Raw genomic sequence first — 14,093 nt, 5'->3', positions numbered from 1 at the left:
CAGAATAATACCCACCCACCAATCAGCTTGCCGGGGACACTCACAGCTCTGTAAAGAGCTCTCGATAAGGAGAACGAGCCTGCACCGGGCCTCCACAGCCTCGTCTTCCTGCCTCATCTGTGGTGACTGATAAAGACGTGCCAGTAGTTTCAGGCTTGTTCTGTGGCACTTGAGTGCAGAGCCTCATGTCATTGCCCTTGGAGACGCTGCAGAGCAGGAGGTCACGTGGTGGCCCTAAGAGTCAGTGGCTATCTGATAGGAATTCAGCACCTCCTGGCTTCCTCACTCCCCCTGCCCACACAGCACACTCCCCCCACCCAGCGCTCTGGAAGACTCGGCCAGTGTGTAGATCTGCTTTCTGATAAAGGAATCTTCTTGGTGGGGAGCAGGGGGAGAAGGAAAGCCACACATTTCAGCCGAACATCACTGAGAATCAGAGAGGTGTCCTCACTGATTAGACGCAGTGATTCATCATCTCAGAGAGATTATCCCTCCCCAGACTCAGTGTCCTCGGTCATTGTGGCGTCGCAGAGGAGAGGGCCCTGGCTCCCACGTGCCAGCTTCTCTGGCTTTCGGCAATCACTTCTTGCTCATTTTAATCAGAAAGCAGAGTAGCAAAAAATCTCCTTTGACAGGAGCCTAGAAACCTACTCAGAAGTGAGGCCCCTCCCCTTTTTCTGTTCTACATTTTATGTCTAATACTAGTGGAAATAAGCGGAATTTAATTTTCAGTAAACTTAAGCCTTAGTTTGGGATTTGGGGGCATGAATCTCTTCATTTTCTCCTCTTAAGTAAGTAATTTCTGTCTTTCTAGGTAATGGATGTGAAGAACAGAAACCCCAGAGCTATAAATAAACTGATTGGGTTGGTCCGGAAAGCGACTCAAAGCCGAGCAGATCCAGTCATGATAAAGGAGCTCCTGGAGAAGAAGCTGTCATTGTGAGATGTTTGGGATCCCCTTGCCCAAGGGACAACAGTGCAGCCTGACTGGGAACAGGATCCCGTGAAAGCTGATGCCCATGTGCCCTGAGAGCTGCCTCTCAATCCCTGTCCCGAGCCACAGCTATGGCGTTAATGTCACCAGTGTTCTCACCCTCTAGGCCCTGTGCCTGGAGGTGCCTCCACAGCCGACCAGCAGCCACCCCGCCTGCTTCATCCACATCAGGAGGGTCCGGTGAGGCTGCAGCAGTGGTTAAGGAGTAACAACTTCTTGTATTAAGGAATTTTAAACTAAATAAAATGTATGTTAGAGATACTGTTACCCATTCTAAGAAAACTTTTCATTCTGCAGTTCCTTCAACAAATATTTTTGAGCAACTCCTAAGGGCCAGCCATTGTAGGTGATGGGCATTAGCAGTGGTCAAGAGAGACTGTAATTTGGATGTATTGTTTTCAGACCTAAACACAGGTTAACAAAGATGAAAATACAACCAAATAAACTGGCACAGTATAAACACATTTGTTTAAGGAGGTCTCAAGAGGGTGGGGAAGGAGGATATTATTAGAATTAATCAACCTATCGACTGAGTAGAAGTGATATTGCTTGTTAAACTCCCTCCCCATCCCAGAAGGCACAGTCTGAGAATAAATGAATTAAAAAAATAAGTTTTCCAATAAATTTAATCAATAAGATATATACTGAAATATCACATAAAAATTAACTTACAGTTCAAAGATTGTGCAGCTGACAACTCCCCCAAATCCCCCAACCCTCAAGCCAAACAAGATAAAAAGAAACAAGAAAAAAGTTGTAACATGAAATTGACTTGTTTTGCTTGGAAATAAGATTATAAATTAGTAAATCAAAATCTTGACCTCTCATGATAATCGTGGTGTGCTGCAGGCATCACGATGAAGGCGGGGCTGTCTGCACTCCTGTGCTTGCAACACTAATACTGTTCTCTCCACTGCACCGGAGCACCTTTGTTTGGTATATATATGCCTTTGTTACCTCTGACTCACGTCGCTTAAAGACCAGTTTTGCAAATGTTGTTTTTTAAAAGCATACTTGTCAAAACTGTAATGTAAGAGAATAAAATCCTCCGAGGCCTTGATTTGAAGCTGTGAACCTGTAGCCTACCAAGGACAGTAAAAACATTGCCGTTGTGAACACTGCTCCAGAAGCACCTGAGGAACTAGAAAAAAGTGGACACCCCTCCATCACCAATTCAGCGACTCATGCTTCCTGGCTTGCACAGTTGCTCAGGACTTCCCTGAGAGTGATGAGAAAGGTGCCCCTCTTCCCCAGCCCAAAAGGTAGGCAGAGAAAGGTAACCAGTTGTGTGGTTCATTTTGGACAGGCATGAGGAGATGGCTTTTTAAAAAAAAGTCTTTTAAAAAAATTAGTGACAGAATTTTAAGAGACTATGTGACCTTACCCGGGAAGCCAGGTGCCCCGCATCCTGTTGCGGTCCTGAAAACTACTGGGTCTAAAGTAACATGATTTTCACCAAACCTCTCTACAAGACAGTAAGGCTGAAGCAGTTCTCTCCTCACTCTGCAAGTCTGAATTACAAATGGGCAAAGGTGGTCTGAGACTGGAGTCTGACAGGATCTTTATTTTGTAAGAAAGGAGAAGGTTCAGTTTCATTTTATAAATTCTGTTTTCACCAAAAGTTCTGGCTTCTTGGTGACTAAACCTTACAGAAAGCATCGAAGATCTTTCCAGACCATTTAAAATTAAGGGCTTACTTAAAAGGGGGTGCAGCCAGAAAAAGACATTTACCAAAACTATTATGTCAAGTGCAAACTGTATTAAGGACTGATTATTCCCAGAGGAAGATGCCATTGTTAAAGCACTTGATTTGTCCAGGCTGATTCTCATTCAGCTCTGACAACTGCCTGTTGTCTTGAATGCCAGCTTCTGAAATCCTGAAAGCCAAACCTTGTAAGTTGATATCACTGCTACTAGGAAAAAACCAAAGCATGGCTCTGACTGAAACCCGATGAGATATTCTAAAGATATGTTTACATTAACACCCCCAAGAAATTCGCAAAGATGGCTCTGCTTATAAAGGGGCCTCAGTGAAATACAATTTTACATTCTTGCATGAGTGTGCGTTTGGTCTGGTCTACTGGTTCACTCTTCAGGGAGAAATCTCATTAAAATGTATGAGTTGGCACCACAGGTGATGCCATTGCCATCTGGCTCAGGAATCCACACACCTGTAGGCTGGGTGTATAATGCTGAGGCTCTGACTAGAAGTTAGGAGTGTGCTGGAAAACTGGCTCTGCCCCAGGCTGGCTTGAACCAGCTCTGCCTGGTCAGGCCCAAACCCTGTGTTCTGTTGCCTGGGGAGGAGGTTGGAGGGTTCTGGTGGGAAGGCAGGAATGTGCGAGCCCTAGCACTCTGCATGCTACCTAACAGAGGGAGTATTCAGTAAAAGCTCGCTTACTGTATGAAACAAATTAATGGACAACCTTTTGTGGGGCCCTTTTGAAGAGACACTGGTGATACCAACTACTAGGCTTCTACATTCTGGGGCATCTGGGTCTAGAAAAGAGCTGTTTAATCTCTGTCCAGGGTTACACATCAAAGTGAACTTCTGTTCCTATCTTTCAAGGTGTAGGCCTAGGCCTAGGAAAAAGAACCTAGATCATTATTGCACCAAAGTAAGGATATTTTAGCTGAGCTCCCCCACCCCACGTACATTTTAGTAATTATTGCTAAAATAATTATTACTAAGACGGCCTCGAAGTTTCGGAAAGTACACACCCTCCTTCAGCTTGGAGTTGGTTAGTTCAGGACACAGCTTATGGCCATGACCCGCTATTTTATATTGTATCTTTCATTTCCATTGAATTTAGTTGCATAGTTTCTACATAGTGACTATTGGGGAAAAGCCACCAGATCTATCTGAAAGGCCATATTCTTTATCCATTACCAAAAGCAGCATGGAAGTGGCTGCCATGCCTCTTCGGCAGGTTTTAGACAAACATATTCATGGATTATTTGCAAATAGAGCTGACCCTTGCTTGTGAGGTGGGAAGCATCTGATTGAAACCCTTAGTCAAATAGCTTAGCAAGAGTCGTGTAAGTAAGATTGTCAACACCAAATTCCCTCTTTTAAAATATCCACAGGGCAAAAAGGGGCCTTGTTACAGGTGAGCCTTTCATAGACTTGTCCCAATAAAAAGTCAGCTGACACACTAAGCAGCACAGACTTCTGCAGCCTCCGTTCCATGAAATTTAATCTGGCCTAAGAGCTTCCATCACCTTTGTTGGATTCTGAAATGACACAGTAAATCTAAACTCCCCGAAAGATGCCTGGAATGCATGTCGAAGTCATGCTGACAGGTCCTATTGGCCGTCTTGTTACTTGTGTAGGTAACAGTGAACTAGGTTAACTTAAACCTTTTAAGACATGAACAAAATTCACAGTGACCCTACAAGCTAGGAAAGGTCAGTCCTAGCTAAAATCATGATCAGTTTTAGGATTCTACATGCAAGAGGTCAAAGAACTGAAGGCTTCCACCCACCTTGTCCTGGTCATTCTTTTCCCTAAAGAACCTCTGAAAATCTTTCACTGAAGTCCTGTTTATCCAGTTATTGAGCTGCCAGGATAATCTGTAGTCCCCAAACAAGTAATGGCCTAATAAATGCCTGAATGTAGAGAGGATTTACTGAGGCAAAATTATCCTAAAAACTATTCTCAGTCTTCTGAGAGCTCTTTCTAAAGCATTAGGTTTACGATGTTCATTCAAAAAGAAGGGGGGGAAAGAGTCAACTTCATTCTCTTACAATGTTTCCTCAGTGATGTGATTTAAGGGTGGAACATAAAGTGGTTTGACAGTGTTCTGTTTTAAGCTGTTACTTGATGGAAAATTATTGTTGTGTGATTTATAGACTGATGGCTGAAGCAACAAGGGGCCTAGAATATCTTCCTAATGACTTAAAGCTGATGTGACATCAGCTACAAGAGACTGCTGTTTCCAGGAAGAGCTCACACTGCAAAGCAGGCTGCCTTGCGGCAAACCACACATGACACCAGCTTGAGCCAGTGACGTGAAGTAGCACGTGCAATAATAGCTGACCTGCAATAAAGTGTTTCATAAAAATGGCAAGCATGACAGACAGCCATTTCAGTAAATACAGGGCTGGTAATTAGCAATTACATTGAACTGCCCTTAAATGAGAACTGGGGCATATGCAGATACTGAACACCACGCCGAGACCATTTAAAATTAAGGGCTTACTTAAAAGGGGGTGCAGCCAGATAAAGACAGTTTACCAAAACTATTATGTCAAGTGAAAACTGTTTTAAGGACTGATTATTCCCAGAGGACGATGCCATCGTTAAAGCACTTGATTTGTCCAGACTGCTGCAGCTGTGCTTCCCTCCTGAACACAACCTAGACACGCTGATCCAGATTCAGAAGAGCAGCCCATCCACAACCCTAAACCTCAGACAGACCTGGGAATCAGTCCACATGACGGCCACAGCCAAGCTGATTCGGAGACACTGGAAACAACTTTCGACCCTGAGTACCCACTGGCTGCCCAAATTAAACAGGCAACCCCAATATTCATGTAGCCTGTTTCTAGCTTCTGTTCATAAGAGGATGCTTTCCTGACAAGACCCTGGCTCCATGATGTCTTATCCTGGACAGAAACTAACTATATCTGACCTAAATAAAAGCCACCTGCTAAGGAAAGGATACTCCTGATGACCTATAAAAATACTGAATGCGTCCTACCTAACACCTGACAGACATCCACTCCAACCCAAGCACATCAAAGTATTTTCCAAAATGATACTCCACAAAATGGGGACTTCACAGTTCCTCTAAATACCAGGGAAAGGAGGTATCTAATGGTAAAGAAAAATCACATCTCTAACTGGCTATTCCAGCACTCCCATTTCATGGTTGGGAAATTGTATTTTACCAGCCATGAAATTATGTTTTAGGCTGAACCTAAGTTGGAATTTCTTTGTGTAAAATTTTAAAAACCATTTACTTGGCCATTTCCAAAAAATCAATTTTAAATATCCCAGTGCTCTCATATATTTTGAACCACAGAAGTCACTCAGTCTGGAACTTTAAGTCAGGCCCTAAATTATGAATTGAGGTTAATGTTGTGATACTCCAGGAATCCTCGGCTCCCTCACCTTTCCTGCCCAGGCCAGACGCAGTGACGCCAGCTCAGGGGCGGCGCCAGGGGGCGGTACCCACGGTTTCTCTTCCCCTACATTCTTCCAGCAAGGAGCACAGCGACTGGTGTAGGAGCCTGTCACATAGAGAAGTGTCCACACTCTCGGATCATATCTTTAAGCATGCCAGACATATTTAAGATTTTCCCCCCAACTCATTATAAAAAAAGATATTTCTAAGGGCTTGCCGATTTACTTTAGGACCCGAATATTCTACTTCATTGCCAATGATTTTTTTCCTGACAAGGAGTTCCCATTCTCACCCACCCACTCCCTGGTTTCTTCATATCCGCCTAGATCAATGTTCACTCCTCCGAATCGTGCAGGATTTGCTCTTCTCCCGTGGATAGACTCAGTTCTCTGCTGTTTTTCTTTGGCATGTCCACGTCACTCCCTAAATAACCCACTCTCAGTTATTTCACCCAGCCACATGGGTTTTCCTGTTCTCTCTACATCCAGCTCCATTTTCTGACTTCATTTTGCAAAACCATGGACAAAAACCTCTGAGGACTGTAATGGATTCAGAAACATGAACCAGTTTCCAAATCCAAATAGGAAGTTAGTGTTATCGTGTGAGTTTGCTGCCAGTGCCCCAGCATGGGAAGTTACATTCTCCTGCCTGTCACTGCACACACCAGTCATCTCTGTCCTCATTTAAAGTAAGTCTACCTCAGGCTGGGCCCAGTGGCTCACACCTGTAATCCCAGCACTTCGGGAGGCCAAGGAGGGACGATCACTTGAGCCCAGGACTTTAAGACCAGCCTGGGCAACATGGTGAAACCCCATCTCTACAAACTATACCAAAAAGTTAGCTGGGTGTGGTGGCACGTTCCTATATTCCCACCTACTCGGAAGGCTGAGGTGGGAGGATCACTTGAGCCCAGGAGGTTGAGGCTACAATGAGCTGTGATCACACCACTCCACTCTAGCCCAGGCAGTGCAAGACCCTGTCTCAAAAAAAAAAAAATAATAATAAAGTAAGTTTATTTCAGTACCTATTGAAAAAAACAGTAAGAGGCACAAAATCAATCTTTTCCCAAAGGAAACTTTCCACAAAGGGGACCATGGTATTCTACAATGCAGAAATATGGATTCAAGAAGAATCAACACCACCACCAGATAATGGAGAAAGGTGTAAATCAAACTACAAAGCTAAAGAATTCCATTTACAGATGTGGCGTTAGCATTTTATGACTTTGTAAGTCCAAACAAGAAGATAAATACTTGTGCAAAAACAAACAGAGTATAATAAATTACAGCCGAACTTCCATCTTCAACTGTTCCTCTTTCTCTATCTTAAGCTACCTTCTTTTCTAATGGAGACTTGTGGGCTGTGCAAATACAACCAGACATCAGGAAGCCAGGAGCAGACCAGTCTGCTGTGCTTCATCCCTTCTGGCTGCTGTACCACAGCTGAGCAAACCATTTGTCAAGACAAACAGAAATGTACAGTGAGTAGGAATCTTTGGTGTCTTGCTTGGACTATGAAACACGAAAGCAAGGCTGGCTCCTAACAGCTCACCCTGCCCAGGCCAGGTCTCCTGTTGTCATTTCACAGGCCAGCTCTCAATTTCTCATTCACTCAATACAAAGCTGCTTCAAGATTCCTGAAGCACAAAAGGGCCTCCACTGCTCCACAGCATTGCAGGTGTGGTTCTTCTGCCACTGCCCTGCCTGTGCATGAGGGGCCTGATTAAGACCAAACCAGTGCTCCTGAGGCACAACCACCAGACCTGTGGCTGCCCTCAGGGCTCCACAGAGATGCCCACAAAGAACAGAGAGAGACAAGCCTTCCAATTTCCCTCCAAACAGGCAGGCTCAAGCTCATTACTTGCTTCGCACCTGCAGAACTGGGCCCAAAATAGAGGGGAGTGGAATTTAATATCCATAAAAATCAGTTGTTTATGGTTTCATTTTCAGCTCACAATTATTCTGTTTTCCCCTCTTGGTGGTGGTTTAACATGGCTGTGGCTCTAAGTATAATCCTGCCTCTTGGAGCAGGCTGCAAAGCAGCAGAGGGACGCTCATACAGCACGTTGGGGCCTTCTAATGAACCCCATTACTCGGAAGGCAGCATTTCCATGCAGAGTGAGTTGCCAGCAGGCACTTGGCTTTGCAGGGCTCCAGGTGACCTGTTTGCATTTACATCCAAGGTCCCAAAGTGGGCTGTACAGTTCCTGTTTCTCTACAAAGTGCAGCTTATTAGCAAAAGGGAATAGAATTTTAAATAATGATCAGTGTTTTTACAGGCTGCATTTAGTTTATCTCCCCATCCCACCCAGCATACCCTCCCTGAAAAAACCCACTATGAAATGGCTTCACAAGTTAATCAGTTTGTTTTTATAAAACACTTACAAAAATAATGATGGTTGTCTTCTTACATATATATGTGATACCATTACTTCTTCATCTGATCAAACTCCTAAAAACCAAAGTAACAGTTTGCATAGGTATACTTAATTTTGTGCAAATCTTACTAATATAAGGCCATCTTCAGTGTTTAGGTAGTGTCATGCTGATTAAAGTAAGCTCTCAAGAAATAAGGAAAATTATCTGCATTCCAAATTCTCTCCAAGGACATCCGACTTCCCAGGCAGATAGCTGAGGCTCTGCCGGCACCATAAGGCAACACACGCTGGGGACGACACACATCCTGGAAGTAAAATCCAAAGGGACAGATGATATGTGCTTTCGTGATGGAGGCAGGAGGAGCTCCATCTTTACTCTTTATAGAACAGAGGCCAAAATGCAGGAGGCAACAGGACCATTCGCACAGTTGCAGGTGTGCAATCTTCCTGCGCTGCTGAACAGCTGGAATTCTGACATGGGGCACTTCCAGACATCACTGAACCCCAATATTTGCTTGACGTGATCTGAGCTGCAAGACGAGTAACTCAAAGGGATAGGAGAATGACAACCAAAAAAATATAAGGAGGAAAAACAGAGCAAAGAAAACTGCCAAGGGAGCAACCAGCTTATGAGACTTACATTCTATATATAACATAAGGTGGAAAGGCCCGGCTAGAGAGAGAGAGGAAAGATACAGAAAATTCCCCTCCCCACAAATCAAGTATTGTCAGGAAACATTAAAGTAGAAATCTTTGTAAGCAGCTTTGCATTTAACATTCAGTCAAGACACTAAAACCTTACAAAACAAGAACCTCTATTAAAAAAAAAAAAAAAAAGCTAACAGCAGGAGTCCTCAAAGTCACCCAAGATCTTGTAGCACAGAATGGAGTGTTCCTGGGCCAAGGCCGCCAGCTCCTTCAGGAACTCTGGGAAGAGGGCAGCAGCCAGCATGGGGTTCCTCACTGGCAGGGGCAGGTTGGGGGGTGCCTCAGCCACCTTGGTTCTGTGGGTCAGGAAGGGCTGAAGCACTCTTGGAGGTCCATCCAAAAGGTTCTTGCCACTTCCTGTCCTGGAAGCCTCCTGAATGGGATCTGAAAGCAGAAAGAAAACCATCATGGTGTCCCTCCATAGCCTTCTCATCCACCCTCTTCAGTGAAGCACGTGTTTGGGGGCAGAGTTGCTGGAGAGTATCTAGTTATGAGTGCAGTTCCTATAACAGACTAAATCCTGAAGATGCAGCCCTTGTGCACTCCATGACACACATATTTGCCCAACAGATATCCTCCACCATATAGCATCTGATATGAGACTTTCACCCAAAATTCCTTCTAAGGAACTTCATGCAGAAATCATGGCAAGAATATAGGTTTGTCAAGAATCCTCCATGCCAGAATGTGGAAATGGGGGAAACTGACAAAGACATCTCCTGTCATTGGCTTATTAAGGAGTGATGAGTAGTCCCGCCTGCTCTGCCAGCCTCCCATGCTGGGATGACTGTTCTCCCTTTGCCAGTTAAGCCCTGACAGCACAGCATAGCTCCAGCAGGGAGGCTGTGTGAAATGGGTCACTCCAAGCTCTCTGCAGCGGGTGCTCCAGCCTCTCGGGCTCCCCGGTGACCTCCAGTCTTCTGGCCAGGACCTCCAACGTTTTACATAAAAGGAGAGTGGAAGATTCCTTGAGATCAGCAGAAATAATGGAAGGGAAGGAAGTTGGGTGCTGGAAAGACCAGATTAAGAACTTCCTGCAACCATGGGGAATTAGTAGCAGCAAATGGCTTAGAAGCCTATACTGAAGGAGGGTTCCCATCTCAATTTCAATAACATAGGCTTAAGATGAGTTCAAATTTTAACATATCCAAGTGATTTGCATTTTCCTATCAAATCAGTTTTTACTAATTAAAGTGGTTCAACTTCCCTATTTGATTCCTGAACATCATCAGCCCTCATATATTTGTAGGAATTATTTATGTCTTCCTCTGCCCCCTACCCAAACAATCTCATTACTCCTTATAAATCATTATATTCAAGTTCTTCATTATTTTGGCTGCTTCTTAGAATTCAGTACCATTTTTCAACACTCTTCTCAGAGTGTTGCTTAACTACAGTACTAAAAATTCTTGACATTTATAGTACTTTCCACATCTCACTACTATAGTCTTTAGTGTTAAAAAAAAAAAAAAAAAAACTTCCACTTGACTGCTTTAAATATCCTTTTAGATTAAGGCTTATCACAGCTTTGATGCCATAAAGAGCTGGAAAAGTTGCTGAGAATCTGTCTTCTGCTACCTTTCAGCAGAAATTCATGCCCCGGCAACAGAGTGAGCACAAAAGTGTTGATGTCACTGAGGTACATGTCAACCTTGGAGAGCACCCCTTCTCATCCCCAACCCTAGCTCAGGCCCTGTCACTCTCCAAAGCACCCAGCAAAGCTCACAAAGAAAGCTGGCCTGCGTTCCAGTGGGGACTGGGACACCACGGACCTACTCCCAGACCGAGAGCTGCACTGTTCATGCTTGTTCCTCCACCTGGAATTCCCTGCCCCATTCTCTGCTCACCTAAATCTTACTAGCCTTAGAGGCATTATTAGTACAGTGGTTAAGACCACAGAGTCTGCCACTCGCTGGCTGACCTCAGGCAAGTTGCTTTACCTCTCTGTACTTCTATTTCCTCACCTGCCAAAAGCTATTCATAGAGTTGTTATAAGGATTAAATGAGTCAATAGGTATAAAGTACACAGGGACCTCTGAATGGGTGTCAGCTACCACATCATCCTCATCAGTACAGTTGCCACCAACTTCACAATGAATTTCCAGTTTCCTGCCCCCAGAAGTCATTCCTATAGTCTTTATGCCTTCCTCTGCCCTCTACCCAAACAGTCTCATTCTAGCCTCCTCTCCATGTTATTGACCAACTAAGGCCTGCATTGCCCTTCAGCCTCACATTGTTTATGTTTTATCACCTCCACTAGACTCCAATCTTTCTCAGGGCTGAGCCCTATCTGATAACATGTCTTTAGCAACCCCTAACACACTTCTATATTCATAGAAGCTAATAAACATTTGCTGAATAAATGAGTGAAGGAACTGATCTCATCAGTCTTCCCTACTCCTGATTCTCCCTGCAGCTGCTCGTATTCCTCTCCCCCATTCTCCTTCAAATTCATTCATTCTCTTCCAAATTCATTCATTCTCTTCTCCCCTAAAAAGGGTTTTGTGACTCATTTGTCTAGCTTGATCCGTGACTAAAAAGTGTCATTGCTAAGGCTCATTTACCCAGTATGAATCCAAGAATCAGAACCGTCTTCACTAATGAAGGCAGGAGAACACCCAGTGAGGGAGACCAGGGGCTGGCTGGGAGATCCATAGCATGATTCCATCAGCGGTGGCAGCACATTGACCCGGGCTCCCGTCTGGGGTCTTGGCCTTTCAGTGTGTCACCAAGCACCATCAAATTCTCCATTCAAAAGCAAGCAGACCCGAGTTATGGTCCCTACCTGGCCACCAGCTCATCATAAAATGTCTGTTTCCATCTCTGTAAACTGGGGCCATTACCTACCTGATCTCCCTTCTAGAATCAGTGCCCAGTAAAAGGGCTCTGAATATAAGTAAATACAGTGAACTGTTACTCTGTGGTTTGGAAAGTATTTGAGTAGAAAGAGAAAGGCATGGCAAGTGGCTGAATCTCAGAGACCAACAGCCTCAAGAATAATAATGTGGAACTGGGAACAGGACGTCCGCTCTCTCTGGAGCAGCGGCCACACAGACTTTTACTGCTGTTGGAAGCATTAGTGAGGAGGCTCGTTTTTCACCGGGGCTGCCAGGAGGTGAAGGGAATGCAGGGCCTGCATGATGGAGCAGCTCTGGCTACAGACGCCTGAGTTACGCCCCTCATAAAAGGGTCCAACAAGCATGCACGAGCACCTGAAGAAAAAGGCAGGGCGGAGGGAAGTATAAACAAATGTCAGAATTAGGAATGGCTTCTGAGATGTTGCCCTGGGTCTGAAAAGCTGCAACAGAAGGTTTTCAAGACTAATACTGGGAAGATTTCAGAAGTGAGGAGAGAGATACGTTATGGGCTCATCTCCCTGGCAGCAGCATTAGGCAAAGGGCAGAGCACACAGACACTTGGAAACCCAAATATTTGGCCCATTACCATAATTCTTCATTGTAAATTGCTCTGTATCCCAGTGAGAACAGGCCTCCCAGATTTGACTCATTTACAGGAAATCACGTCACAGTAAATGCTTCAGAAGTCAGCTTTGTACAAGGGGACAGGAAACTCTCATTCTGTCAGTTAAAGATGCTTTAAGTGGGGGAAGAGTATGACTTGGCTAACCTGGAAAAGTTAGAAAGTTAATCTAAAAAAACTCAAGTAAAAGAAAAATGTTATATCCAGAGAGAAGATTCTTACAGGTCAGAGCCCTGGAGTGTCACAGACCTTACTTAAGGAGCATGGAACCCAGCTAACTAATTTGACAACCTTAGGCAGTGAGAACAAGTTCCCTGGGCACATATTTTGCAATCATGGCCTCCAGACATTCTGAAACCAGGACAAGCCCAAGGTGTGAGTGACCCCCACCCCTTCCCTGAATGTAGGGGTTAAGGCTCAGTGTACCCTGAGTATCTAGTGTACCTCAGTATATCTAGGTTGGTCAGTGTGTATACTCGTCTCCTTGAATTAGCTAAGACGGGCTCAGGCACTTGAGTTTCATGATCCTGGCTGAATGCCCTGGACCTCTAATTTTGGCTTCCTTAATGAAAATGAAGCTAATGGTGCCTTTTTTGCCCTTTTCAGAGCACTGTTTGATAATGAAAATTGACCGCTTGAGAAAGCCCCTTATAAACTGTAAAATACAATGAAGACCAGGCCTTGTCTAGGAGACTGCAGAATGCCCACAACTTGTTGCAGCTCTTCCCATCAAGAGGTGGGGTTTTTGCTCCATTCTTGAATCTGCGCTGGCCCTCTGTCTTGCTTTGGCCAACAGAATGCTGCAGAATGGACCTTACGTGAGCTCTGAGTCTGAGCTTCAAAAGATTTTCTATGCTTCTGCTCTCACTCTTGGAACCCTATTAACTGTGACATGGACCAGCCTGGGCTAATCTGCTGGATGGTGAGAAACACCCCCATCACCTCCATCACTCCAGCCAACAGCCACAGATGTGAGTGAGGCCATCCTAGACATCCAGCCACCCACTGACGGCAGACACACAAGCGAGTCCAGGTAAAATCAGCCTGGCCCAGATCAGCAAAACACCCAGATGACCACACAGATTCATAAGCAATCATAAATGGCCTTGTGTTAAGCCAATGAGTTTCTGCAGTGGTTTACTATGCTGGTAACTGGTGCACCTTCTCTCGCAGGGTGGGTGGCAGCAGCACACGCCCTGTTCAGGAGGAACACAGGTCACACACTTACCACCCAAGTGTCTAAGGAGGCCACGTGGCACCCGAAGTCTACCTTCTCACAGAGATGCCAGGCTTCTTTCCCTCCATGAATGCCTTTGCCTGCTCTTCTCAAAGCCCGACTCCTCGCTTTACCAGTGGCACATGGCCTACCTTTCTTTCAAATCCTACCTTGCAGTACCCTAAGAGC

The 14,093-nt window shown here is 44.8% G+C and overlaps 2 protein-coding genes across 4 annotated transcripts in view; one reads left to right on the top strand and one right to left on the bottom strand.

The window, feature by feature from the left end:
- The window catches only part of GATB (glutamyl-tRNA amidotransferase subunit B), an 89,425-nt gene extending 87,371 nt beyond the window's left edge, over window positions 1-2,054 (top strand). The window contains exon 13 of the mRNA XM_004040506.5: window positions 815-2,054. Within this exon, the coding sequence (XP_004040554.1) occupies window positions 815-943 (129 nt within the window). The 3' untranslated portion in view covers window positions 944-2,054. The remainder of the gene's footprint in view (window positions 1-814) is intronic.
- Window positions 2,055-8,469: 6,415 nt separating this feature from the next.
- The window catches only part of FHIP1A (FHF complex subunit HOOK interacting protein 1A), a 252,070-nt gene continuing 246,446 nt past the window's right edge, over window positions 8,470-14,093 (bottom strand). For all 3 annotated transcript variants that reach the window (XM_019025602.4, XM_055385535.2, XM_055385532.2), the window contains one exon: window positions 8,470-9,592. In XM_019025602.4, coding sequence (XP_018881147.2) covers window positions 9,339-9,592 — 254 coding nt within the window. In that variant the 3' untranslated portion in view covers window positions 8,470-9,338. The remainder of the gene's footprint in view (window positions 9,593-14,093) is intronic.

Source organism: Gorilla gorilla, chromosome 3, assembly GCF_029281585.2.
Source record: "Gorilla gorilla gorilla isolate KB3781 chromosome 3, NHGRI_mGorGor1-v2.1_pri, whole genome shotgun sequence".
NCBI lineage: Eukaryota > Metazoa > Chordata > Mammalia > Primates > Hominidae > Gorilla > Gorilla gorilla.
Note: the sequence above shows the minus strand (reverse complement) of the source record. Positions and strands in the feature narration are given on the sequence as shown.